This window comes from Callospermophilus lateralis, chromosome 3 (assembly GCF_048772815.1).
Source record: "Callospermophilus lateralis isolate mCalLat2 chromosome 3, mCalLat2.hap1, whole genome shotgun sequence".
Taxonomy (NCBI): Eukaryota; Metazoa; Chordata; class Mammalia; order Rodentia; family Sciuridae; genus Callospermophilus; species Callospermophilus lateralis.
In genome coordinates, this window is record NC_135307.1 from 56,767,999 (window position 1) to 56,794,744 (window position 26,746).

The following is a 26,746-nucleotide window of genomic DNA, read 5'->3' on the forward strand; positions in this document are numbered from 1 at the left end:
AGCAACTCAAGCACTCTGATCTTTTTGCATTTCATGTTTAAACTTTGTAAATTAGAGAACAGATGCTTGGAAAACAAGCAATTCATTATTGAGCAATTGTAATGCAGTATTTATTATCCAATGTTACTGGAATATGTCATGTTCAACATTTCTTATTCAAAAGCAAATATTGTTTCAGTCATTTTAGTTAAGCATTTTAATTGTGGAAAAACAGATTTTGATATAAAATAATGTGAAAATATTGACTATTTCACATCTAAGATAATTTAAGAAACTTTAATAAATACACTTAAAATGATACAGCTGAACTAATAATAATTTATAAGTAAAAAATGAAAAAAGCAATTGCAAATGATGATCAATTCAGGATGAATCAGATAGCCATCACTCATTCTTTGTGAAATGTAAGAGAATGGTACTCAGGAGTATAATAGTTTGATAGTCATACTTCTTAGTAATGCAGTTTACTAAAGCATTGGATTAATCATCAGGACACTACAAAACACAAATTTTAGTTTACATATGTCACAAATCAGGAACTTTTATAGTTCACTGAGATTTCTTTTAAATAATCTATAGAGATGCCACAGATATAAGACTAAAGAACTACACCTTGACTACAGTAAAGAAAATATTTTCATTTATAATAGTTCTCAGACTGTCAGGTGAACCCAAAGCTTAATTTTAATAATCAATGTTGTTCCAAATGTATCATTTCAAGCATAACAGGGAAATGCATCTCTCTGGTGAGAAATCAATAGTTGCCCACTTACCATGCAAATTTCAAATTCATTATTCCACTAATGGTTTTTGAGAACCATGTGCCAAATGCTGTGCTTAAAACAGTATGTTATGGTACTGTTTTTCATATTGAGATCATACAAGAGTGTCAGTATATGAAAAAGGTAAAAATTGAAACAGGATCAGATTTCAGTCTTTTTATAACAGTATGACTAAATGAAACAGTGGTTCTCAAAATATAAACCCAGACCCCTGATATCAGCATCCTGAGGGATACTGTTAGAAATGACAGTGGGAAACCTAAGGTCTGACTCCAGATTCACTAAATCAGCAACTGGTTTAACAAATCTTTTCAATAATTCTGATGAACACTGAAGTATGAGAGGCAATGCTACAATACAAAGAAAATAATGTATTCAGTTTGTGAATAGGTGCAGTAAATAAAATGAACATTTAGACTATAAATCCATCTATACATGTCTATTCAAACAACTGACTTACATGGTGTTGAGGTCTAAAAGAAAAAAAAAAGCAACTGTTAATCTGAACACCATACTCCATTTAAGTTCCTGATAATTTTATTTTTTTCTTCACAGTAGTTGGATGAATGACTGTTTTCCAATGAATTCTCTACCCCTAGTGATTTAAGACACTGAACTTCTATTGGTCTACTAGAGAGTTTCTGTTACATGAATCAAAGTATTGGAATTCATAATTATTTTGCATTTATTGTTTTTACTTAAACAAAATAGTACAGAAACTTAAGAAATGCTCTTTCATCTATGTATATCAGTTTTTTTTAGTTCTTTAATAAAATATTGATTCAAATGGACAGCCAGGATAACAGATCAATTTAATTAGGTTGGAATCAGTTGACTTCAGAATAATATTAAACCCACATAAGATCCTTTTTTCCCATCTGCCTCTTAACATTAAATAAATTTATTAGTTTCAATAAAAAAACTAAAACTGATTTGTTGATATCTGGTAATTTAAATATTCATGATTTTCTAATCATTTACAATTTTGTTTGAAAGTACAAATCTGACCCTTTTCACACACACAGGAAATCATAGACTCTTTCCTAATTTTCCTTTTAAATGTCATCTTTTTCTACTTATTTTTTTCTTTCTCTCTCTTTTATGGAAATTCTTCTATTACAGTACTTGGGTAGTAAGTTTATGTTTCCACATTTCTGCCAACTTCAGCTATGGAGTCTAGTGCTTTTGACCTAAAAACTTACACATTCAAGGGGAAGCGTTCATAGTTCTAATAGTATGTTCCCGCCTAGTGTACCTTTATTTGTTTTATATCCCCCCTATCATTCTAACTTAACAAATCTAAGTTTGAAAATATGAACATGCTTCAGTATCTTATTTCTGTCAATAATTCAATACTCTTCAACTCCAAAATCTCCTTACTAAGGTTGTTTACTTTCCACCCTGTGCAGGGTCAATAAAAAGGAAAATTCTAATTATTTTACCCAGGCAACATTACTAAAAAGAAGAAAATATTAACAAAGGACTTAAGACTGAGAAAACTCCTCAGAAAGAACATGGAATATTCTTAGAAATGGTTATTTTAAAATAAGGCACCCTTTTAACATAGCTATCTGTATCAGTCAAAGATCCACACCCTACCCAGCTCTTTCCAATTGACTATACATAATTTTTCTTACTAATACATAAATTATTAAGTTATTTTTTTACAGGAAAGAAGCAGATTGATATAGTGTTCTCTTTTTTTGGTAATAATTTCACTAAAAAACTGGCTTAGGGTTTATTTCTTTTCCAGAGCTAAAGAGCCCACTTAAACAATGTTTTTCCTATAATTCTCTGTATTGCTGGCTCCCTCTCTTATCTCCGCATTTGATGCTTTCCAGAAAATTCATTAAAGAAGTTGAAATGAATGTCAGAGAATACAAGGTCATGATCCTTTTCAAAATATTTCCTCAAAATTAAATTAATATTCAAATTCCTCTCAGTCCAATCTCTTCTCAACTCAATATTTCTTTCTTTTCCTCTTTCACTGTTCCAACCTAAGTCACAGATACCTCAAAAGCTGCCCAACTGTGTTGTCTATTGTAATATCATTCAATACACTCTACTTAAGATTATCAGATTATAAAAGACGTTATTTTATTCAAGATTTAAAACTATGCAAAGAATCTAGATTGTTTATCAGATTTCCACAGATTTCCCTGAAATGGCATCAAATAACCAATGTCAAATGTTTCCAAATGTCTCTGTGAACAATCTGCCCAACTGGTTAAGTCAAGCACATATATTGTTTCAATTCCTCTTCTATCTTATCCTACTATTCTCCTTTAGCATCTGAAGACTGTATCACAGACAAAGTAGGTGTCATGTTATTTGCAAAAGTATAAAAAATTCATTCCTCAGAATCAACTAATATTGCAATTCTCTTCAAAATCTCCCTCTTTTTCAGTTATTGTATTCAACTAGGTACTTTTAAGTAAGTTCACTAGTTGATTAGTAATCACTAATCACTTGAATAGTGATTATTGCAAGTATCAAGCTTACTGTCAATTATGTACAATAATTTTAACAAAAATAACCAAAATCTATTATAGTAATAATCTTTTAACAAAAAAGTAGAAAATGAATAATTTACTAAAATAACTTTTAAATGTTTTAACTGGTAGGAAAGATTAGGAACAGTTCAGTGATTACATGTGGATGTAGAACAATATGACTTTATAATTAATTCATCTAATAATTATGCCAAAATGCATATTTTTGAAGAGTTATTGATAGTGGTTATTCATAGTTAGTGTCTAAAAGGAAAATTTAAAAAAACTTTAAAACCAACTGTTTCTGTCTTGGCACTCATGTTTCTTAGTCCACTATCAGGTTGCACTAACTGCTCCTACATCTATTTCTATGGCACTTTTTATGTGTTTCTATTGCAGAACTTATTTATTTTAACAGACACTGAGGACAGTACTTCATTTTTTAATTTCAGACAGTTATCATATGATTAATTTACCCAAAGTTTTATTGTCTGAATGGGTAAGCAAATGAATATGTTAACTGCAAGCATTTTAATATATCATGACTTACAAATTCAGAACATGGGCTATTAAGGTAGTCAATAAAATAATCTTCTTTCCAATGATGACAGTCAAAAAGTCAGAGTCATTGTGCCCTCTATGTCACAATAAAAAAGGAAACTGCATAAAACTCTAAAATTCTTTTGTAGCAGAAACTATAATTGCGTGTGTTTTAAATGAATCAAAATGATGTTTATGTTATTCTGTATATTTGGGTAATTCAGGAAGAGCTTTGCTTTGTTCTTAATTCCTTAGATACCAAAGAAAGCAGACATTCAAATAACCTTTTTCTCTTTCCTCTTAAGCAACAAATGAAGCAAATAATTGGAGGCTAGTAGCTGTCTAAGGAGATTAAACAATTGCTTGGCTGAACCTAAAAAATATAACCTAAGAACATTCATATTTTGGGGAAACTTTTTTCTACAAATTAATTTTTTGGCTTCTTGTGATATATTTGTTATTCTTAAGTCTTTTACAGCAATAATTCTAGAATTTCAGTGCCTTTTCCTAGATACACTGAAATTATTCTTAATAAAATGAATAAGCCTACTTAAAGTCTGAGACAATGTTCCTTATTACATTTAATAATAGGCCATATAGTTCAACAAAAATAGTTAGCTAATATTAATAGGAAACTGAAAAGAATGCTTGTTTCAACTTACCAGCTTTATCCATCCATGGATTTAACAACACCACAATAATTCTACAATCATATTCAATTTAAGAATAGGTAATGAGGATATAAAGGTTTATAGATTAAAAACAAAACAGGATCTTTAGAAATGAATTTTCCATTTGTCTTAAAGGATCAAAACTTTTTTTTAGATTTCTACTAATATACAAATATATTGTGTAATTAAGAACATTTGATATTAAAAGGGAAGAATTTTTTTGCTAGTTAGTATAGTTATGTAATGGATGGAAAAATTATTTAGATCAATAGGCTTAATATAGGTAAATGGCCTAAAATAATATAACTTTAAAATCATAAAATTAGTGTGGGGTGTGGATTTGTGGTAGAGTGCTTGCCTAGTATAAGTGAGGCCCAGGCACTGCAAAAAAGAAAAAAAATCATAAAATATGTAACATAAATTAATAATTCCTTGATCTGATAGCCAAACACATAAACACTAGTTATTGGAGGAAAATCAATATTTGAAAAAAGGAAAAACTTATGTTGCTTTGGCCACTTTCTTAACATGTTTATGGATAACGTTTCAAGTTATGTTGACTATGTTAAAAAGTTCATTGATTCAAGATTCTATGATAGCTTGGGGAATAAAAAAAAGGCCATATGTATATAAGACAAAATCTCCATTAAAGTGATAATCAGAGCATAATTTAAGAATGATTTTTAAATGCTGCTATCTTGTATCCTGAGACACATGCCCTTGATACTAAATGTACATAAATGGAATATTAGGAATCTAAAATTTTTAAGATGATACAGAAAAATGAACTTATTCAGAGTAATACCACTGCTTCTTGTATGAAGCAGGGAACTTTTTTAAAAAAAGGATCATATACATTTATATATGAAATGCATTTGCCCTATCACTCTAAAATTTTATATGTAAGTGAAAATTCAAAAGAAATGTTGTTTAATGAGGCCATTTTGCATGTAATAATTTCTGATGCGAGGACTGAATACAACGAAGGTGGTAGTAGAAAAAGAAGTGTATATTCATGCTGTTTTTCTTCTTACATGATATCTACAAACATTACCTTATTGTTCACGTTTGCAGAACTTTACAAAAACAACTCCAATTGCTAGATGGGTATCATGATCTTCAGTTTACAGGATAGGAACTCAGGTTTACATATGTGTAGAACCAATCTCATGGTTATATAGCTAAGTAATGATGAGGGTAGACTGTCTAGTCTTGTAAGCCAGGTAAGTTTGGAATTCATTATTTTAATAGAATATAGAAAAGGGTTTTATATGCACATATCATACATACATAATGTATAACAAAGAAGCAGAATAGGAGAACAATAATTGACTTGTTTAAAAATAACAACACACTGACTGGGAAATATGTATCCTTGAATATCAGAGTTATATATTAATTTTATGTTCAAAAAAGTAAAAGCAGGAATTTTGAGCTATTCATGGCAGAAATGAAAAATTTTAAGAGAGAATTGTTAGAAAATAGCATAGCAATCTTAACCTCCATCTCCCTCTCCCCAAAAATCCTAACCTTCAACCCCCCCTTAAAGAAGACAGTTTGCTAATACTGGGTAAAAACTATGGGCAATAAAGAAGGGACTTCATTAATTGTCTCCCTCTTGGGAGGAATTCAAGTCTACCAAAATCTATCTTCTAATTTGGTGGTGGAGACACTTCATTGGTAACTACTTTTCTGCCAACTTTGACTGATAGAGAACAATTCTGCATTGCATGCACCACAGAGACATTTGGTGAAAACAAAGATTTCCAGCATTTTAAAGAGAGAAAATGATAAGCTGGGCGTGGTGGCACATGCCATAATCCTAACCACACAGGAGGCTGAGACAGGAAGGTTCCAGGCCAGCCTCAGCATATTAATAGGATCCTAAGCAACCTAGTGAAACCCTGTCTCAGAATTAAAACAGAAAGAAAGAAAGAAAGAAAGAAAGAGAGAAAGAGAGAGAGAGAGAGAGAGAGAGAGAGAGAGAGGGAGGGAGGGAGGGAGGGAGGGAGGGAGGGAGGGAGGGAGGAAGGAAGGAAAAGAAAAGAAAAGAAAAGAAAAGAGGAAAGAAGGAAGGAAGGAAGGGGAAGGAAGGAAGGAAGGAAGAAAGAAAAACACTGGGGAGAGAGAAGGGAAGAGGAAATGATGAGAATGATGAACAGAGTTGGGCACATTCCATAGATTTTAAATAGGTACCTTTTTAGATTTTAATGGCAAGTTACCTAATGACAATAACTGAGGAAGAACATGAGAAACTGAATAAAAAATTCTGACTCTACCATTCAAAATAGACTATAGCAGAAAATAGTAGAAGACATTGCTTGTTGCAGAATATTACAAAAACAACTCTAATTGCCAGATGGGTATCATCTTATGAACCTATGGTTTTAGGTCCATAGGTTAATTAAAAAAAAAGATGTATGATAAAATATGAGCATGAATAACCAAACAATTTATTAAGAATTTTAAAAAACAGTGTGAGGTGTGAAGTCAAGAATACTCTAAGATGCTCCAAATAAAAAAGGTTTTACAATACTAGCTGTGTTGAGAAGAGAAAAGAAATAATGCCATCACCTGAGGGAAAAGAACTGTTAGACTGATTTTATTGTTGTTTTTTTATCTTCCCTATCAAGAAAATTAATCAAATAAAAACAAGTAGAACAAACTATTTTGATGTGGATCTGGGATTTACTATTGTACTCGAGGACCAATGTAAGTGATGGATAGGCAATTAGAGAAAAATTCCAAAAGGTCCACTGTGATCTGCTGCATCAGAGACCTATGAACACTAAGACAAAAAAGCAGTAATTATCAAGTGCCAGATGTTTTCACTAGGAAAATCCAGTTTATATTTTTGAGATGATTAAGTTGGCAGGATGAGACTATTTGCTTTATGTTTCTTAATTTGAATGATATATCTCAAAAGGTTCTTTATTAAAATTTTGTGAGGAAGATAGAGAAAGGATGGTTTTAAGATAAAACACGTTGATTGCTTTCTCTCCAAGAAAATTTTGTCCTTTCTAATGGTCTAACTAAAAATGTACTCTGTGATTTAACTAAGAAATGGAACACACACTGAAAATTTGCAACATGTGAAATTGTGGAAGAAAACTAATAGATATTGGGGTAATCAGATAAATCTTCAAAACTTTTTTGTTATCCTGAAATAGTCACCCAGATAATACACTGTCTAGCAACAAGCAATGTAAAGACCTATTTTTAAATTTCAAAATATCATTATACCACAAACGATAAGTGACTTTAATAGTGGTTAATTTGGAAAAGATAAAAATTTTTCCATGTAACCCATTAATCTTAAGAAATCATCATACTTTATTATTTCGTCTCATTTTACTAAAGTAGTTATATATTTAAAACATTCCATATATACCTTGAGCCCATCAAGTAAAAATATGGAAGACTTGTAGCTTCATAGGAACCAAGGCAAATGGTTACAGAGTTTAGGGAAGTGTAAGCACACCCTAAATAAGCTCCTTTCATGGCAATGATGCCCTATAATTTCTCAAGAATGTCTAGTGATAAAGGACTTCAAAGCACTCAAAGGATATAACTTTAATATGTTTTCCACCATGGTGGAAAAAGCATACATTAATTTCAAAAATTTGTAAGTACTTCAGAGTAGGTTGTATAAAGTCATATAACCTTTGATATAATATATATCATATATGATATATTATAATTATAATTATGGAAATTATATTCTATAATTCATGTGACATGATTAGAAAAGATATAATAACAAAGTCTATACAGGAGATAATTAAAAAAAAAAGACACCACTTAAATTTCTCACCTGCCGAATACCCAACCGGTATGCAACAATGCGGTCCACTGCATCCGGGTTCATTTGTGTCCACTGCAGACTGTAGGAATAAACACGGTGTCTGTTCTGCCACACAGGATTATAGGTATCGTAATAGAATTCTGGAGCATAGGCCTTTCCTGAAAACAAAAATTGTGCTCAAATGTGAATGATGATATAGTAGACTTTCAACATCCTCAAAATTATCTTTGCCCCAAGTGTTACTTTCTACTCCACATTTTATAAGCAATTCTTCTATCTGAAAATTCATACTATTGATATCTAATCAATTTTCTAATATGTTTGAGAGTAGACTCAAGAAGGGTTGATGGAATGAGCAGTGTTATGAAGGAGAGAAGGATCAAGGGTGACCCAAGGTTCTAGGCCTAAGCAATTCCAAGAACAAAATTTCTATTGACTGCAAGGGAAAGCTATGGGAGGATTTGATTGGGGAGAGAAGTTCAGGAAATACTTTTACAATGATTCCAGTGATTTAAAGGGAGACATACAGTATGGAGTAGGATATTCATCTGGAATACAGGAGTGGTCAGGATTGGAGCTAGAACATTGGTAATTATGGGCATATAAAGACAGAGTAAATTAAAAGGGGTGAGGATATGAGATCACCAATGGAGTGTGAATAGACAGAGAAGACAAGGGATAAGCACTGGGGCAACTCAGGGTTAAGAGTTATGGAAAAAACAAGAGGCACACAAAGACCGCTGGTGGAACAACCAGTGGACAGGAAGAAAGCAAAAAAATTTGCTATCCTGGAAGTCCAAACAAGTGCATTTGAAAATAAGTGGTCAACTTTATAGAAAAATTAGTGACATTAAAAACCTGGGTTTGTGTTATCTGTGGCTTTGGACAATACACTTGAACTTAAAATTGTGACCGTTGTCAGAATCAAAATGGAGACACTTCTGTCAAGCCCTGGCCCCCCAAATAAATAAAGGTGACTAGGGGCTTATGAAAGAGAGTATCTTATACCTGAATTCCTAAAAATAGTCTTCATAAAAAGACTTTCAAAATTACAATCGTGCACAAAGACCACTGCAACCTTACAAGAAAATACTTCTGTAAGGATGTCTGCCCCACAGCTATTTAATTGTGACCTGATTCAACCCTTGATATTGATCCTTCCAGCCAAGTATTCTTGTTTCAAAATATCTTATGCACTCGCCTTCATCTTGCCTTCAAAAAATTACCTTGCCTCAACCTCTTTGAATTCACTTACAATTTATTATGGAGTGTATTCCCATTGCAATACTGGCAATTCTAAAATAAATACCATTATTCTTTGGAGGCTTTATTTATGTCATTTAATTGAAAAGACAATAATTTAACAACAACAAAGGAATTTTGGTTAATATGGAAGGGACTTTTATTTAGATTTTAAGGAAACTTGAAGTCCATACACTTGAAAGTGGACATAGCAAACACAAACCATATCACTTTATTTTTTCCCCATTGCCAAAATAAAAGTTATGCAGACCATTTGGAATTATAGATCCAATTTTCTGATATCCTGAAACATAGACTATTTTATTACCAATAATACATTTATTTAATAACCCAGCAATACTTTGAGCCTACTAGTGCCAACTATTCTGCCCCATACAGGGATTGAGGAGGCGTGGCTTTATTTCTCCTGGAAATTGGTCACATGTTCTCAGACTTTTCAGATAGCTTTGAGATTCTTTGCAATTGTTGCTGGAAAAAAATAAATTGTACACTTATCATCACTTATTCAACCTCCTTTCTGATTTTTCTTTTCTAGATTAAACATAAAATATTTACATGGGTTTCTAACTGTGTGCAGAACATTCTCATACATGATTTGGTACATATCCTCATCATCAGTCATTATCACCTAAGGGTTGTGGAAAAGGTGATCCAGAAAAATGTATAACAGATGATTAAAGGATAAATTTTGAACACTAAGAATGGAAATAATAGTCTCTATCACCCCTGAAGATAAAGGATAGTTTTAAGATAACACACGTTTCACCAATGATGTCAGATGAATGGAATTTAATGTTTGGCAGGCTTACTAGTACAATTAAATACATTGAATTAAATATCTGAAGTTTAGTAACACTTGGCAAAGTCTCCTACATCAACATTGTGTGCATTTTAAAAAATGATCTGTGAATAACTTAATTGAAAATGGATCATATACAAACCATCCTGCACAGGAGATTTCTAGAAAAGAGTTGTCATACTTATTTTATTTTCTTTTTATCTTGCATGATATTTTTACTTGTTACTAAATGATAGCACAAATTCATATTCATAATACTTAAGGTCAAAGTCTAGAGAAGAGGAAAACAATATGTGAAGACACTAGAATCCCAAAATATTTGTGACAACTTGCATTTGAAACCAAATTTCTCAAAATGGTAATAGGGAAGTGAATTTATTAGCCTATGAGATAAAGAACTTCAGGGTTTGATATAAGTAACCAGGGTTGAGGGTACAGCTCAGTGAGAGAGCACTTGCCTAGCATGTGTGAGGCCCTAGGTTTCATGCTCAGTTCTGCAAACAGCAACAACAAAATCAATGCCAGTACCTGCAGATGAATTAATGAGCAGGTTAGGGGAGTAATATAAACCTAGCCTGCTTTTGTTATAGAGCAGTATATTTAGAGTGCTGCAGAGGTGAGCCCAGTGTTGTTGTGTAAATAATAATAAAGAGGAGACAGAGGCAAGGTGCAGAGGTAGGGAAGGTGGCAGAGTGGCTCTTTGTCCAAATGCCCACAGTTATTTATAGCAATAGTTTACATTAGGTCATTAGTACATAACTATGCTTTTTAATAGGGGTGGAAATTGTTTTTATTATGTAGCCAACGAGAAACACATGGATATTAGACTCAGTTCTACTGTAGCACTTTCTTAACAAAATTAATATTGTATTCAAAGAAAAGCAAGGAGAGCACAGAGTCAGAATTAGGGACGCTTAGCAAAGAAAGAAAACAAATCTCCCTAACGGATAAATTTTGTTCTCAGACTTTTCAGATAGATTTTATTTAGATTTTAAGGAAACTTGAAGTTCATACACTTGAATATATTCTTAAAATATATTCAATAGTTATTCAATAGTTGAAAATCTATCAAAGGAAGAAAATCAGACTAAATGTGAATAGTTATAAAATAAGATGAAAACTAGTGATTTCCTATTAGGGGGATGCATATTTTGACTTAGAAATATTCTACTACTGATTTTTGAATAAGGAATTGCCTACCTGAGTAGATCATGAATTTCCCTTCAGTAGAAGTATTTAGTCAATACTAAAACAGTCCTTTAGCAGGACTGATATGAATACTTGCCCACCAGAGACAGGTACTAAGGTACCTTAAATTCTTAAATTTGCAGGGTGTGATGATATGTTTGCCTATTATCAAGCTGAATTTGATTCCTTAATTAATTTTAGATTACATATGGCTTAAATATGGAGGAACTATTACTTGTAAATTATCTCATAACTTCATGAAAGTATTACTCTTGAAAGGCCATATTTTTTAAAGAATAATGTTTCAACAAATTTAGTATGCATGAATACAAATTCATTTGTAAGGCAGGGCCCAGAAATCCAGATATATTATAAATACTTGAGGTTATTCTATTCTGATGCAAGAGGATGCAGACCATACGTTTTGAAATGCCTAAAAAAGGCTAAAATTTCTTTCCTGAGATTATCTCCAAGTCTGTGTAAGAAAAGAAATCATAATTAATTCTAGTCATAGAAATATCTCTTTGGGCTTTTCCTTCTCTGAAGCTAGCAGCTGCATGCTTTCTCCAACAGCTGAGTTCTCTGGGCCAAGACTGAAATGGGTCATATAGGAGGCTGGAGTGAAGGAAGATGGGATGAAGACAAGAAATCATATTCTGAGCTTTTGACAAGTCTATATCCTTGTGGAGTATTTAGTTGACTACCAGTGGGTGATGGGCTACATGTCAGAAATACAAATTACTTTAAGTCTAGGAAGACTCTTTATCTTAAATGAACACTTTTAAAGTGATTAATGGTCTGACCTTGAGTTAAAAAAGATGCTCCTAAATCTTGTGAATAATGAAATATGATTTTGTTGATGAAAACTGATATTCAAGGTAGTGATGAAATTAAGCTCAAATCTAACCCTCATGTAAATATTCCAAATTGATGTGATTTTACTATAAAATTTCAAGATTATCTTTATATTTAATTGTAGACCATTACAAAGTCTTTCTGATATACTTTTTATCTTCACTGGGTGAATCATATGTAAAATTATTTATGGCAAATCATGTTAGAAATACTTACAGATTAATCAAATGTCTCATAGACAAAGTTATGGATACTGTGGAGATGGTAATGATATGGAAGATGATAAAATAAATAATCAAATACAATAAGAATCTGCTAGAATCTTAATTTTGCTTCATGAATGTTAGAAAAATAGAGAAAGTTTTATTTTTGCTAGGTAATCATACTGCTTTAAGATTAAAGGGGAAAAACAATTATATGATGCATAGACAGTATTGGTTAGTAATAAATACTGATCAGGAATTAATTTTGAGTAGTATAAATATGCTTGCATGTGTCTCAGAGCATATTTTGTACTAAATTTTCTTTGAACAAAAATTTAAAAATGAATGACGAGTTCTAATTTCAGTTGAGAAATATATTATAATTTAGAAAGCACAGGTTTAATTTTCCTTTCTAATTTCAAAGACAATTGTATTTAATGCTTATGTACTCTTATTTGCAACAAGTACACAATAATACCAAGAAAATATCTTAAAATGCTCTCAGGCTCTGACAAACAAACATGACATCTGCTGGTTGAACAGAGAAAGAATTTATAATCCTCTTTTCTTTTTTATACTTCAGGCAGTTTTCTTCTACTTCTAGCAAGAATGCTGAGAATTTTTTTTTTACTCTTTACATTCTAGTTTTATTTTTATACAGAATTGTTCCAGTTTAAATCATTTTAGTTTAACTGACCTAGAACTGCATTCCCTATCTAAACTGGGAGATTATTTTTAGAAACATTATGCATCATTATATTTAGGTCTTAGATTTTAAAATATTCTGAAAATGTATAGATGGAAAAGAATTGTGCTGCTCAAAATGTTGCAAAGAATTTTATAAAATACAGGCATTCTGTTTTGCAAAATAGCTTTTAAAATTATTAAATTGCAATTTGAAAATATAAACTCATGCATAAAATTAAACTAAATTAATTATTTACACTGAGAACTAAAATATACTTGACTGTATGAATTGATTTTGGTAAACTCAGTACAGTTTTTTTTATAATAAAAACCAAAAGTTAAAGGATATAACAGTTATCAAGATCACATATGTTGCTCTTTGAAAGTATTACTTTGGAAAATAGCTAGAGGAAGGTAAAGGAAATAGCTAAATTTACTTTAGAAAAAGATTTATAGGACAAGTCTACATATATGAGTGATAGCTGTTATTTTTTTTTACTTTGTTGTAGTGATTTTGATTAACTAATTCATGTTACTTCCTAGGAAGTGCTGACAAAATCTAGATAAATAAAACCAAGTTCATTTTATTTCAAGCCGCTTAATATAGAAAAGAAAAGTACATAAGCCACTACTCCAATATACTTCTTGTTATAGCAGTGTAACTAAAACAATAACAAATACAAAGTTTTGCCTAAGAATGTTAGATAACATTATAACAAACCTCTTTTCAGAGGTGTACATAAGCTTCCTAAACAATAAAAGGGGGTCAATAAACAGAGAACTGAAAAATAGATGATGAATAAGAGCGGGGAGAAAAGTGTTGCTGTCTTGGCAATCTACTTTGTGAGCTGGATTTTTAGGTCTACAGAGATGAGGTTAATCTTCCAGTGTAAGATAAGAAGTTAGAAATGATGCCCCACTTTAGACCAAAATTAGTGAATGATATAATCTCACACATTGCAGTGTACTAGAAAAAGATTGCCTCTCATCCATACGGGAAGATAACAGAAATATTTATGCTAACAAAAAAAAAAAAGTTCTTGGCTAGTAATACTGCTAGAATATCTGAGGAGAGCCAATACCACATGGTTCTGTAAAAACATGCACTCAACCTAAAATGCAATGATTCCCCAAATCAAATTCCCTCTAATCCTGGATACACAAGAAAAGTCTATGTGTGACCATCAAGGTCAATGAACAGCAATATTAGACCTCAGATAACAGAAACATGAAATAAAATTGAGAAATAAATATAATTAAAGCAATTGAAGTCATACTGTAGACAAGCCTATGGGACTTTCTATGAAACAATAATGAATACTCTTTATTTATACCACAAGTAGATTTCATATGAGGAATTAAAGAGAGAGGGAGACATCTGCTATTTTTATTGATCTTAAAGAAATGATCCAATTCAAACCAGAATAAAGAAGAAATAAAGCATGACTATAGGTGGAGAAAAGGAATCTATTATAGATAATACTTTTGAAACTACCACAGTATCTCATATAGTTATAGCATGTAGTGACATCTTCCCTATCAAACTGTAACTTCTTAAGAACAGACAACATCATTAGCTCTTACTACGACTGTTGACATAATTCAAGTACTTGGCTAAGACAAGAAGAACAGCTCACAGGCAATGTATGGAGTGCTTTTTTTAATGATAAGGATTGAATATTTATGCCATTGTAAAGTTATTAAGAAATTATTTTAATCAATACTCCTGAAGTGGGAGAAAAGATTTTATAGTGTATTCTGTGTTTTTAATTTCCCTGTGTGAAAAGATCTCTATGATGGAAAATAATTATAATAAGCAAAATGGTAGCAAATAAATAATTCCATAAAACACTCTGCAAATTATAAAAATAATAAAATGTACTTTGAAAATTCTCAAAAGTCTACTGACTACTAAAATGGAATAACTATTAAAAAACCCAAGGCAAACTTCAAACAACACTAATGATGCACTGATTGTTTTTAAAGCTTTCTAAAAATCATAGGAATTGCAGCTGTCTGCCCACGTGCATTTTTAGTACAAGCTAACCATGGGTCAAGTGATTTTTGAGTCAAGTCATAATTTATTTATATACAGAGACCAGCTAAGCCAGAGGATTACTAATGATAATCTGCTAGACATTAAATATAAAAAAAAACATATACAAATCTCAGTCATTTCTCCATAGAATAGAAGAAAACATATGCAATGGATGGAGCCAGAATTACTTTTCCTTCAAATTAATGAATATTAGTTTTGAAAGAACAGAAAGGAACTGTGTGAAATAAGGCATGTGTTCATTAGCAATATTTAATCAGTTCACAATGTATATATACTTCAAAATATTATGTTGCATAAAATAAGTATACATAATTTTATCTATCAATTTAAAAACAAAATAAACTTTAAGATTGTAAAAAAAAAAGAAAAAAGAAGAATCCTACAAAAATGGGGATTTTTCTAATTTTTAATATAGAAAATGATGTAAATTCATTTTACATTTTATAATAATGCCCAGTGGGAAAGAAGAGAATGGGTTGAATGGTTGAGCAGCCCTAGGCAGGAAACCAGTAAGTTGATACTTGCTATGGAAAAAAAAAAAAAAAGACATGTGATTTGAAGAATGAAGAAAAGCTGATGAAGTCAAAAGTGATTGCAAATAAGCAAACGGTCAATGCTGTCCTCTGACTGGATACTGAGGTCGAACTAGTACATTTCCAGTCTTCAGAGACTACCTGGACATGAGAGTCTCCAACTGAGATGGAAAATAACTCTGTGCACCTTACCCTGGAAGAGGAGTAAAGGATGACATTACCTCTTGGGTTCCTATCCTTTTGAAAACTTATTTTTTTGATTCAAAGCCATGTGAAAGCTATTGTCACAAGATTGAGGGTACAGAGAGTACTTTGAGGAGAAAAAGACTTCATTCTGTGAAGTCAAGGGAAAATTTTAGAGAAGAATCAACATATTTTGTTATATAAAATAGGACTGTCACCTATATTTAGCATTTAGTTCTGTGATACTTAACATGAGGCTTTATCATATTAGAAGTAGGTAATAAAAAATTATTACCAATTTAATGGATTCTACCTATTCCCATTTGACTTGAAAGGAAATATGAAAACAGATTTTTTTTAAAAATAGAAAACTTTGAAGTAGGACCTAATAAAGAAAACCACTGTTTCTGATAGAGCACACTATCTGAGGATTAAGGTATCACAGCAGCCCTGAAACTGAGTGCCTTCAAGAGTGCTCAACAGTTGATAATTTGTCAATATGTGTGTAGGAAGGAAAAAAAAACATAACAACTGATAATACAACTGTGAAGTCAAGAATGTTATCTCTTACTGAAAAGTTGTTGAGAGTTCATTTTCAAAAAGAAGCAAGACCTGAGTAACAATTTACAACCCAACTAAATCATTTAGAAGGAGTGCCCCTGTGCTTGAAGTAAAGTTTGGATCTTATATTTTCAATTGACTCGTTATTTTCACCACATTATTGTAAAACTGCAACACAACTGGTTTTATTCATTGCTTATATAAATCTATGTTCTTCTGTTGGAGTCAGAGCTGTGCACACCACATTAGCACACTGTCCATGATCACAAACTATAGCCCTAGAGCACAGGTTTCTTGACTGGGTAAACAATAAAATTATTGAAAATATTATCCATCTTAATGAATGACAGAGATCTCTATCTAAAACTTTTAAATCTGCTCAGAAATAAGTACAGTTGCTTTGGGAACAACATTCTCATTTGTTAGTTATGCATTTTCAAACTAAAACTGCTACAGAAATAGGCTTTAGGCTCTCCACAAATGATTGTATTTAAACACTGTGCATCAGGTGAGTATTCATATTTTCTATCTGGCAAACAATGTTAAGGAAAAAAATATGTTAGCATCAGTTGCAGTGAAAACTTCTGGTTACCAAAACAATGCTTTTGATAAATATGTTTTTAATTTATGAACTGATAGGTTTCTAATAATATGTCCAAAACATTTTTATGAAGAAAATAAGCTGATAAAAATTGGAAACAAAACTTATGGTATTTATGGCTAAATTTATAAAGTGATGGTTACTTAATTAATAATTAATAAAATAAAATAATTTGTAAAAGAAAGGTTACCCACACATCTTTGCCTAATCCCCCTCCTGCAGATTCATCTTTTGGATTATCTACTGTTTATAACCATTACAGTTTCTTTTCTAATGACATCTAATGGTACTAAAACGAAGCTGTGTAAGTCAGCATTTGTTGAATAAATGAATCAGTGAACTTTTCTGACTGATTACATTTCTCTTGCTCACATTTTAGTGATTCAGATTGCCAAAACTAAAAGTCTCTGAAACCCTACACACCTTCATTACATAAACCAAATGCTATCTTTCTGAAATTACTATTTGTGTTTCAATTTTTATCTATTTTTTGATACCCAAATTATAATTATCCTTCCTTCCTTTAGTTAATCTTTCTCTGGGAATAATCAGTTATACTATAATATTATGCACTTAAGTAGGAAAATACATTGCAATGTTATACTGATATGTAAGAAGAATTCCACAAAATATTTTCAATATGATAATTTTTATTTCTCACTAAGACCCTTCTACAAATTTTGGCATAAGTGGGGGCCAATAGATTGTGCTGAATAATGCAAAACAATTATTGCTTGTTCTTTCAGAATAATTCTAATGTTTCAATCCTCATCTACATTAATTTTTTTAGAGAGAAGTGTAAGAAAAAAGGTCTCTAAATAAAACCATTATTTTATTTAATTACCTTTACTAAGGAGATATAATGGTACTGACCAAGTATAAACTTCCTCAGGCCTGCCTGTGTTTTTAATAATGTTAGTACAACAATGAAACATTTGGCATTTGGATGATTTTTGCAAAAAGACAATAAAATAGAGTCAATAATATAAAAGTAATATAGCACTTAATATGTTTCTATATTTGATTGTATCTTAAGGCATTAGAAATCTTTAATAAGCTCATGTCAATATAAATATTTACATATTAGGAAGGAAAACATTAACAAGTGACTCTAATTTGCTCCCTTTTTCCTCATGGATGCTTGAGGTGGTCTTGACCTCAACCAAATCAGCTTCTAACTCAGGCTTCCACAAATTTTTACAATAAGGTGTCTGTTATGGTTTGGATGTGAGGTGTCCCCCAGAAGCTCACGTGATAGAATGCAAGAAGGTTTGGAGGAGAAATAATTGGGTTGTAGCCTTAACCAAATCAGTGAATTAGTCCCTAGAGGATGGGATTAACTGAGTGGTAACTGGAGACAGGTGGGGTGTGGCTGGAGGAAGTAGTTCATTGTGGGGCATGGCTTTGGCTTTGGAGTATATATTTGTATATGGCAAGTAGAGTCTTTCTTTGCTTTCTGATCACCCTATTAACTGCTTCCCTCTGCCATCTTTCTCACCATGGTGTTCAGCTTCATCTTGAGCCCAAAGAAATGGAGCCAGCCTTCTATGAAACAAGACCTCTGAAACTGTGAGCCCTCAAATAAACCTTTTCTCCTCTACAGTTCCACTTGCGGGTTCTTTTAATCACAGCATGAAAAAGCTGACTCAAACAGGGTCCAATAGTAAATAATTTAAGCTTTAAATCATGAGCTATAAAGTTCTAGAATAACTACACAACCATGCCACTGTAGAGAAAAAGCAGCCTTAGATAACACTGAATGTTATGTTCCAATAAAACAATATTTAAAAACACTGAAATGTGAATTTCATATGAATTTCAGATGTAATGAATTTTTCTTTTTCTTTTTTTTTTCCTAATAATTTTAAAGGACTGGGGATATAGCCCCATAGTACAGTGCTTGCCTAGAATGCATGAGATACTGGGTTGTATCCCCAGTACCATGAAAAAGAAAAACAAAAAATAAATAAAATAAAATAAAAATTTGAAAAATCATGCTTACATCACAGACCATACAAAACACATTGGCAGGCTGGATTTGGCTCCTGGGCTATAGTTTACTAAGCTCTTTCTAAATCATTGAGGATATTAGGATTTACAATGTATTAAGTTCTTATCTAAGAATTCAAGATATACTGTTTTCATCTTTTAAAAAAATGCCTTTCTCAGGCTCTGTCTGCCAAATGGCTTATTTTAAATAAATATGCAATTTATTTATTTATGAACCAAAGTTGCAATAAATAATGGAAGTTAGCTACACTTAATCTCAGAATGTGAAAATTGAAGGTCTCAAAACCCAGATTATTTGGTCTAATTTGAACAATGCATATACATAATTATTAAAAAGGTGGAGGTTGTGAAAGACTTATGATCATTGTGAGCTTGTTTACAGTTCTTGCTTATTAGAGCAAATGACTAATTGAATCATACAACATCTGAGAAAACATGTATACCACTTTTAATTAATTAGTCAGCTTGATAATTGAATAAAAAAAGAAGACATTCTTCAAAATCTTTTTAAATGTCAATTATATATATATATATATATATATATATATATATATATATATATATTTAAAAAATAATTACCTAAACAGCATTTAACCTAAAATATGCCTAACACTCAAACAGATCTTTAAAAATGCATATAGTAAGTGATGACATAATTTGAGTGTAATATAATATAAATGAAAAATACACTTAGCTACACAACAAGCCTACACATTCTTATGTTCTCATTTTTACAATTTTCAAACTTGACCAGGTCATTAAAATTTGAAGCATTCAATTATAGCTAAAAAATTATTTCTTCCATGAGTATTCAATATCCAAAGAAGAAAAGAAATTATGGGAAAAATGAAATGCATTAGAAGTTTAAAAGTTCTCAAACGTGATAGCCAGATGTTGACAAATAATTTTAATATATTTTAACTGAATTTATTTTGTCTTCTACAAATAGTTGATTGAAACTAAAGTACCAATTCCAGATCAAAGATATATTACAAACAATACCTTTTTAAAGTCCCCAAGAAAAAAAAATTAAATGGATTTAAGATGTCATAAATGTATTGAAAAATCCAATTATTCTCATAACCTTTTCAGCATATGAGACATTACTGTATTATAAAGCAACATCAGTGTGTTGGTGCTTTTCATTGTTGTGACCAAAATATCTAACTTGAACAATTTGCAGAAGGAAAAATTTATTTTGGACTCATGGTTGCAGAGGTTCAGTCTCTTGTCAGAAAACTCCATTGCTCTGGGCCCCAGATGAGACAGAATATCATGGTTGGTGCGGGGAGGCTGTTTGGTTTAAGATAGCTGGGAAGGAGGAGAGTTGGGGGCACCATGGACAAATATAATCCAAGACATGCTCCTAGCTACCTATTTCTTCTAGCTACACCCACCTGCCACACAGTAGCCCATCCAAATTATTAATCTATCAAATGAGTTAATTCACTAATGAGGTTATAGCATTCTTAATGTAATCATTTCACTCTGAACATTCCTGCTCTAACAGATAAACTTTTGGGGGGAATATTAAAAACACAAACTATAATAAACAAATGTTGATAAATAAAATGATATTTTAAATAGATAATTAATGAATGTTTAAAAATTATCACAAGTTTTAAATCTTTTCAAAAAAACTTCAATTAATATAAATATTTCTTTTGATTAAATGATTTCATAAGAACTTATTTAATAACAAACAATGTCTAAGTTTCAAGATTCCAAATTTTACACATACTTTGTGAGAATTAATGTTGAATAACCATTCTGGCACATCTTTTCTTTCTTTAGGATTATTCATAGAAGTCAGATCTCTAGATCTTCCTTCACTTTTAAAGAGGACTGCTGTTATAGACTACATTGCATTTATGCACTGCCCAAAGTATATTTTATCATGCTTTTGGTAGTTGCTTTGATCTTCTTCCTTTTTAAAATAAACTATAAATCCTGGGACAGATACCTCTCTTCATATGTATTGTACTATCAGTTAAGAATATGCAGAAAATCAATAGAACTAAAAAAAAAAACCAAAACACTAACAAACAAAACACTATGCTTTTTTCACTGACTAATCAGTTTGTCTGGGTTTTTATTTGGGGTGGGGGTAGAAGAATAAATCAGCTGCATACTGCTTACAGAGATGTCATTAAAAGTACATCAATTAAAATTTTGCTAATTAGAGAAATATATTTAGATTCAATACTATTGAGTACTCAACTGTGTAGAATCAATTTTAGCAGAATTGGAAGACAATGTATTTCATTAGTTCAAGGTGTACTACAGAAAATATTTTATACCCATATCTTTTGGTTTGTTTTTACTTTCATGCATGGCAAATGAGATAATGCCAATTGGAATGTAGTCATATCAATGAAAGTCTTTATAAAATTTTTCTTTAAAGTTTTACTTAAATAAATAAAATCTGCTTCAATGATCATTGAGGAACAGAGCATATCTTATAATAATAAAACTTATATAGAGCAAAATGAATTACTGTGTGTATACAACCCAGAAGTTCACAAATCTCAATTATCATGCATTAAGCTTTTCTACTTGCAACTTTCTCAACCAAGTTCAAAATTGATTGGGACTATTAATACAATCTTCAAAGATACATTTAGAGAAAATGTCATATCACAGAATTCACATGATCAGATGGTATCATGCACTTCATGTTCTTTATTAAAATGCATTAGCATTAAGTACGATGGTTATTAAGTAATTAAAATTTTGGAGAGGCCAATTTTCTTTCCTAATTAAAAAATTGAAAGAAGGTATTTAGAACTGTATGAAAACTATTAATTTAGATTTTGTATAGTTTATTTCAATAACTTAAAGTTCACATGCAAATAATATCTGATTATATAATATAATTTTCCTTCTCAGGCAACTTTTAAAATAATTAGATAATTAATAATTAGATATTTAGAAAAAATATATTTATAGAAACATCTACTTGTAGAACTCTTTTATCATGAGCTCAAATTGTCTATATTTAAACATCATTCTACTTCAAAATTTGAAATGCAGAATGAACACAATATTTAGTTTTATAAACTCTTCTAAAATCATCTTCTTGTATTAAAATTTTAGCTTTTACCTTAAACTCTTGGAAGTTAGAGACGATTAAAATAAGACTGAAGAATATGGCCTCAAGGCCCATTGCTAAGAAGCAGAAATTTTGACAAAGATGATCAGATCCAAAAACTATCATTCACCAAGCATCCTGCCATTGATTATTAAGAAAAAAAAGATACTCAGAACAAAATAGGTGGGAAAATAAGTAGGGCTTTCTGAAGTAACATGGTTTAGTAATTATCAATCTTATGAAAAAAAGAAAAAAGATCTGTTTTTACCAAACAACATCAGTTGGAAGGTAATGTGTTTGTCATCAAGAATTTTCCCCAAATTTAAAATACTTCTCAGAAGAGTCCATGACATCATTTGAGAAGAACCCTGTCATATAAAATCAAGGTTCCTTACTTATGCTAGCAATAATTAGTAAATATAATCAGCAAATAATAACAAAATTAAGTAATTAAAATCATTACTGGTTATTACTCTTTCAATTGAGTTTTCTTGGTTTTCAAAATGACAATTATATTATGAAGTTCACAGAAATATCTGTGAAGGTTCAACTGAACCAAACTATACAAATTATTTTTAAATTATTCGATTAGTTTTATGTAACATACCTATCACAGTGCCGGATCAATATGTATTCAATAAATACAAATCCCCCTGCCCTTATACCTAATTTCCTGTGCTCCCAAAAAAAGAAAGAAAAGAAAGCCTCTGTAGGAAAATTTGTATAACATAGTTTTATTTATTTATTTATTTATTTATTTATTTATTTATTTATTTATTTATTTATTTATTGTGTTGCTAGGGATTGAACCCAGGGCCTCCTGCCTGTGAGGCAAGCACTCTATCAACAGAGCTACATCCTCAGTCCATAGTTTTATTTTGAATTGTTAACTAGCACAGGAACTTGAAGCAATTCTTAAACTAAGTATTTAAATTGGTTTCATTTAGTTTCTTAAGCTTTAATGAAGCAGTTTTTAACACAATTGATTCACCTCTAACCCATTTTTGGCATCATCCATAAAGACAAAATATTCATAGAAACACTATTGGCTTACAAATATATATAGTTGTCTTGGGCAATATAAAATAAACACACATTTTCAAAAGAATAACATTTCGATTTAAATGAATAACACTTTTACTGTAAAACCCTGAGTATACTTTGCAAAAAAAAAAAAAAGACATAAAATATGAGTAATGTCTTTTATGTTTTCAAAATAAGCTTACTTCAGGACCTAGTCCAAAAATTTAAAAAGATGATTTGGATTTGATAAAATAATTAGCACTCAACACTTGGCATGTAAAGAGGAGATTGCATAGGACTTAAAGAAAATTTGGAAATAAAAAATATACATAATTCTATTGACATTTTACTTGGAAATACATAAGTAAATGTTATGCATATTAAAATGATGTTTTAAGCCAAAACAATCTGGAGAGCTACACTATAAATAAAGATGGTTGACCATTGGTGAAGGGAAAAAAATATACAAAGGAGAAGGAGAGAAGGCATATTTTATTTATCTTTTTCCTTGTAATGTGCAGGGCCCTTCATCTATGACCACCACTTTATTGAGTATTTAAAATACATAGAAGACATGTGTTTGTGCTTGATGTTTAAAAATTATTAAAAATTATAAAAAATTTCCCACTCCATACATGGACTCACAGAGCAAAAACACCTTGAGAAATAAAAATTGTATATCAAATTTATATATAAATCTACAGTTCCCCCCCAAAATTTCACAAATATTAACTTATTTTTAGTCTTCTTAGAAGTGGGGAAGGACAAATATTTGGAAGGATATTAACATGGTTTTATGGCAAATCATAAAAGTCAAGAGTATCACAATTACTGAACTGACGAAACTACTGCTCTTGTCTGGTCTGCAGATCCAACCTCAAGAGGATTTAAAAGTATACTTCATCAGAAGGAAGAGAGGTTATATATTTTACCTAAGCACACAAGAAAGAGAGCATTCAAACAGAGCCTAAGATTTCTACCTCCATTAACGCATGGTGCACACCAACTGCCATGCCCACTTTCGTGTTAGTGGCTGAGAAAAGCACAGGGTCAGAAGAACTATCTAGTATGCTGCATCTGGCAGCACATAGTTATGGCTTTAGGTTGATGTGATTCTCCTCTACTTGGATGTAAAGCTCTACAGGCTTCTCTTCCAGAGTTTTGCCACTTCTTTAATGTATCAGTAGTGTTACCTACTGAGGCACCTCTAGAATACCTGAGAGTGTGGTTGCATAGAGGTCAGACAGGTAATTCCTTACATCATAAAATTTTACAAGACAGAAGTGAAAGCAATAAATAAACAAATCTACATAATGTCCAATTCCTGAAATTAGCACAGTAGTGAGGGTGCACTTGTACAAATCTCCCATTTTGCAGTAATATTGAAGAAAACATTGTGTTCTCTTTCAATTCCATACCTTCTGGCTTATTTTATATGTCCCACTTCTAAGACATTCTGCTGGGTTCTCTGTGGAGAATCAAATTTCTGAAGTATCTCCCAACCATTTAGAAACTCAATTGCTAATTTTTAGGTGATTCAGAAAAGAAACACACGTTATCTATATTCCCCTTAAAAACACAAGACACATTGGAACACTTATAAGCCAATGTATGAACTAACTAAAATCTGTTAATTAATAGAGTCTACAGATTGCTAAGCCCCCAAAATTTTCCTTAGCTTTTGTGGGCCCCAAAGGATGTCTTATATGTAATCCAAGGACTTCTTTTCTTGCTGCACCTTCCACCAGGCCATGGTAGATGCCCATGAAACTATCTAAAGAAAGCTAACTACAGCTATCTCCTCCATCACCTTCTCCATGACTGAGTTCTGTGTCTGAAAACTTCTAACATTCTCTTGAGCATAAAAGTGGGTAGCAGTGTAAGGGTAAAAGAAATTGCAGTTAAAGTGTAAAAGACCGGGCATTGTAAAGTTTCTAAGCTGCAAGGCCTGAGTTAAAAAGTAAAGGACCAGGTATTGTTAAGTTCCTCTGCTATCCCCAAAACCTGAAACTCCTGTAGCTGTTAGGACAATACCTGAACTGCCCAGTAAATATTCCCACTGACCCTCTGGTTGTTTAATAACCTGGGACCCTGTGTAGCTTGTCACGTAGGCATACAGGGCCTGAACCAATCAGTTTGAATGTGTACCCCACTTAGAAGTAACCAAGCCCCCCGCCCAACCTGTTCCCGCCAATGAATGTACTAATCAAGTCTAAGAATTGTTGTTTGATTTTCCCACGGTGTATGGTGATTTGTTAAAGGAGACTGTGATGTATGTAAAGTCCCCGCCCTCCCCCAAAAGTGTACTTAAGCGCTGCTCAACCCCTGCCCAGGGCTCTGGGCTGCTCTCCCTTGTTGAGTGAGCACAGAGCCCCAGCGCACTGGAATGGATCCTCAATAAATCCCCTTCTGCAATTGCATGAGTCAATCTCTTGGTGGTCTCTTCCTCTGACGTTTCGCCAGACCCTTACAGCAGGTTATCAGAAAGTAACTGGGTTGACATGGAGAGTTGGGGAAAATGCTTAACTTCCATCTTGCACATCAGGGCTGATTTGTCCATTAGGCAAAGGAGTCACAGCACCTGAGGTCCATGAGTTTAGGGTCCCAAGGAAATGCTTTAATTTTAATTTCTTTTACAATCAGAAGAAAAAAAATGAATAGAACAGGACCGAATGAATAAATAATATAATTAGTATTATATTATTAACAGGGATTAGTAACAGGGATTATATGTGTTATTTATACAAATGCAATCATAAGTTTTTACATTTTAATTTATTAATTTTTTTGACTGATGAGTGGTTCATGAAGACAGAAGTGCCTGCAGCTCAAAATGTCATCACATGTCACTCAGTCACTCAAGCTACTACTTATGTCTACAGTTTGATTCTCAAACAGTTGCACTAATAACACCAGCCCCCAATACAGGGACAAACCAGATGCATGGGGACAATCAGAAAAGACAACATATTTTTCTCTTTTATCACTTTTATTCTTCTACTGGGCCTTTTCTTCCCTTTCCAGGAACTGATTGTTCATTTTCTCCAGTGATTAAAGAAAAATTTTATATTGATGAGAACAGAGATTTCTGTATATTGGTACCATGTGAGAAAATTTTATGTGAATTTGAATTAGGTAACTGAAATAGTGTGTGAAAAAAATATAGATGTATAAAATTTGAAATAGACTACATCCAAAGCAGGAGAAAATCTCAGAGGCAATGTGATATTATGGAATAAATTTATTTTCATTCATCCTTGTGATATTAGATATTGAAGGATTTTTCCTTCTCTTCATATACCACAAATATATGTATGTCAATGGAAAATCTGTCATGAAATTCTCATGAAATGCTTTCCCCTGGGGTCTTCTTGTTCATGTAAGTATGCTTTCAATGTCC

At 31.7% G+C, this 26,746-nt stretch overlaps 1 protein-coding gene across 2 annotated transcripts in view; it reads right to left on the bottom strand.

The window, feature by feature from the left end:
• Mdga2 (MAM domain containing glycosylphosphatidylinositol anchor 2) overlaps positions 1 to 26,746 on the bottom strand; it is a 758,737-nt gene that overhangs the window by 71,565 nt on the left and 660,426 nt on the right. For both annotated transcript variants that reach the window (XM_076848261.2, XM_076848262.2), the window contains exon 10: positions 8,300 to 8,448. In XM_076848261.2, coding sequence (XP_076704376.1) covers positions 8,300 to 8,448 — 149 coding nt within the window. The remainder of the gene's footprint in view (positions 1 to 8,299; positions 8,449 to 26,746) is intronic.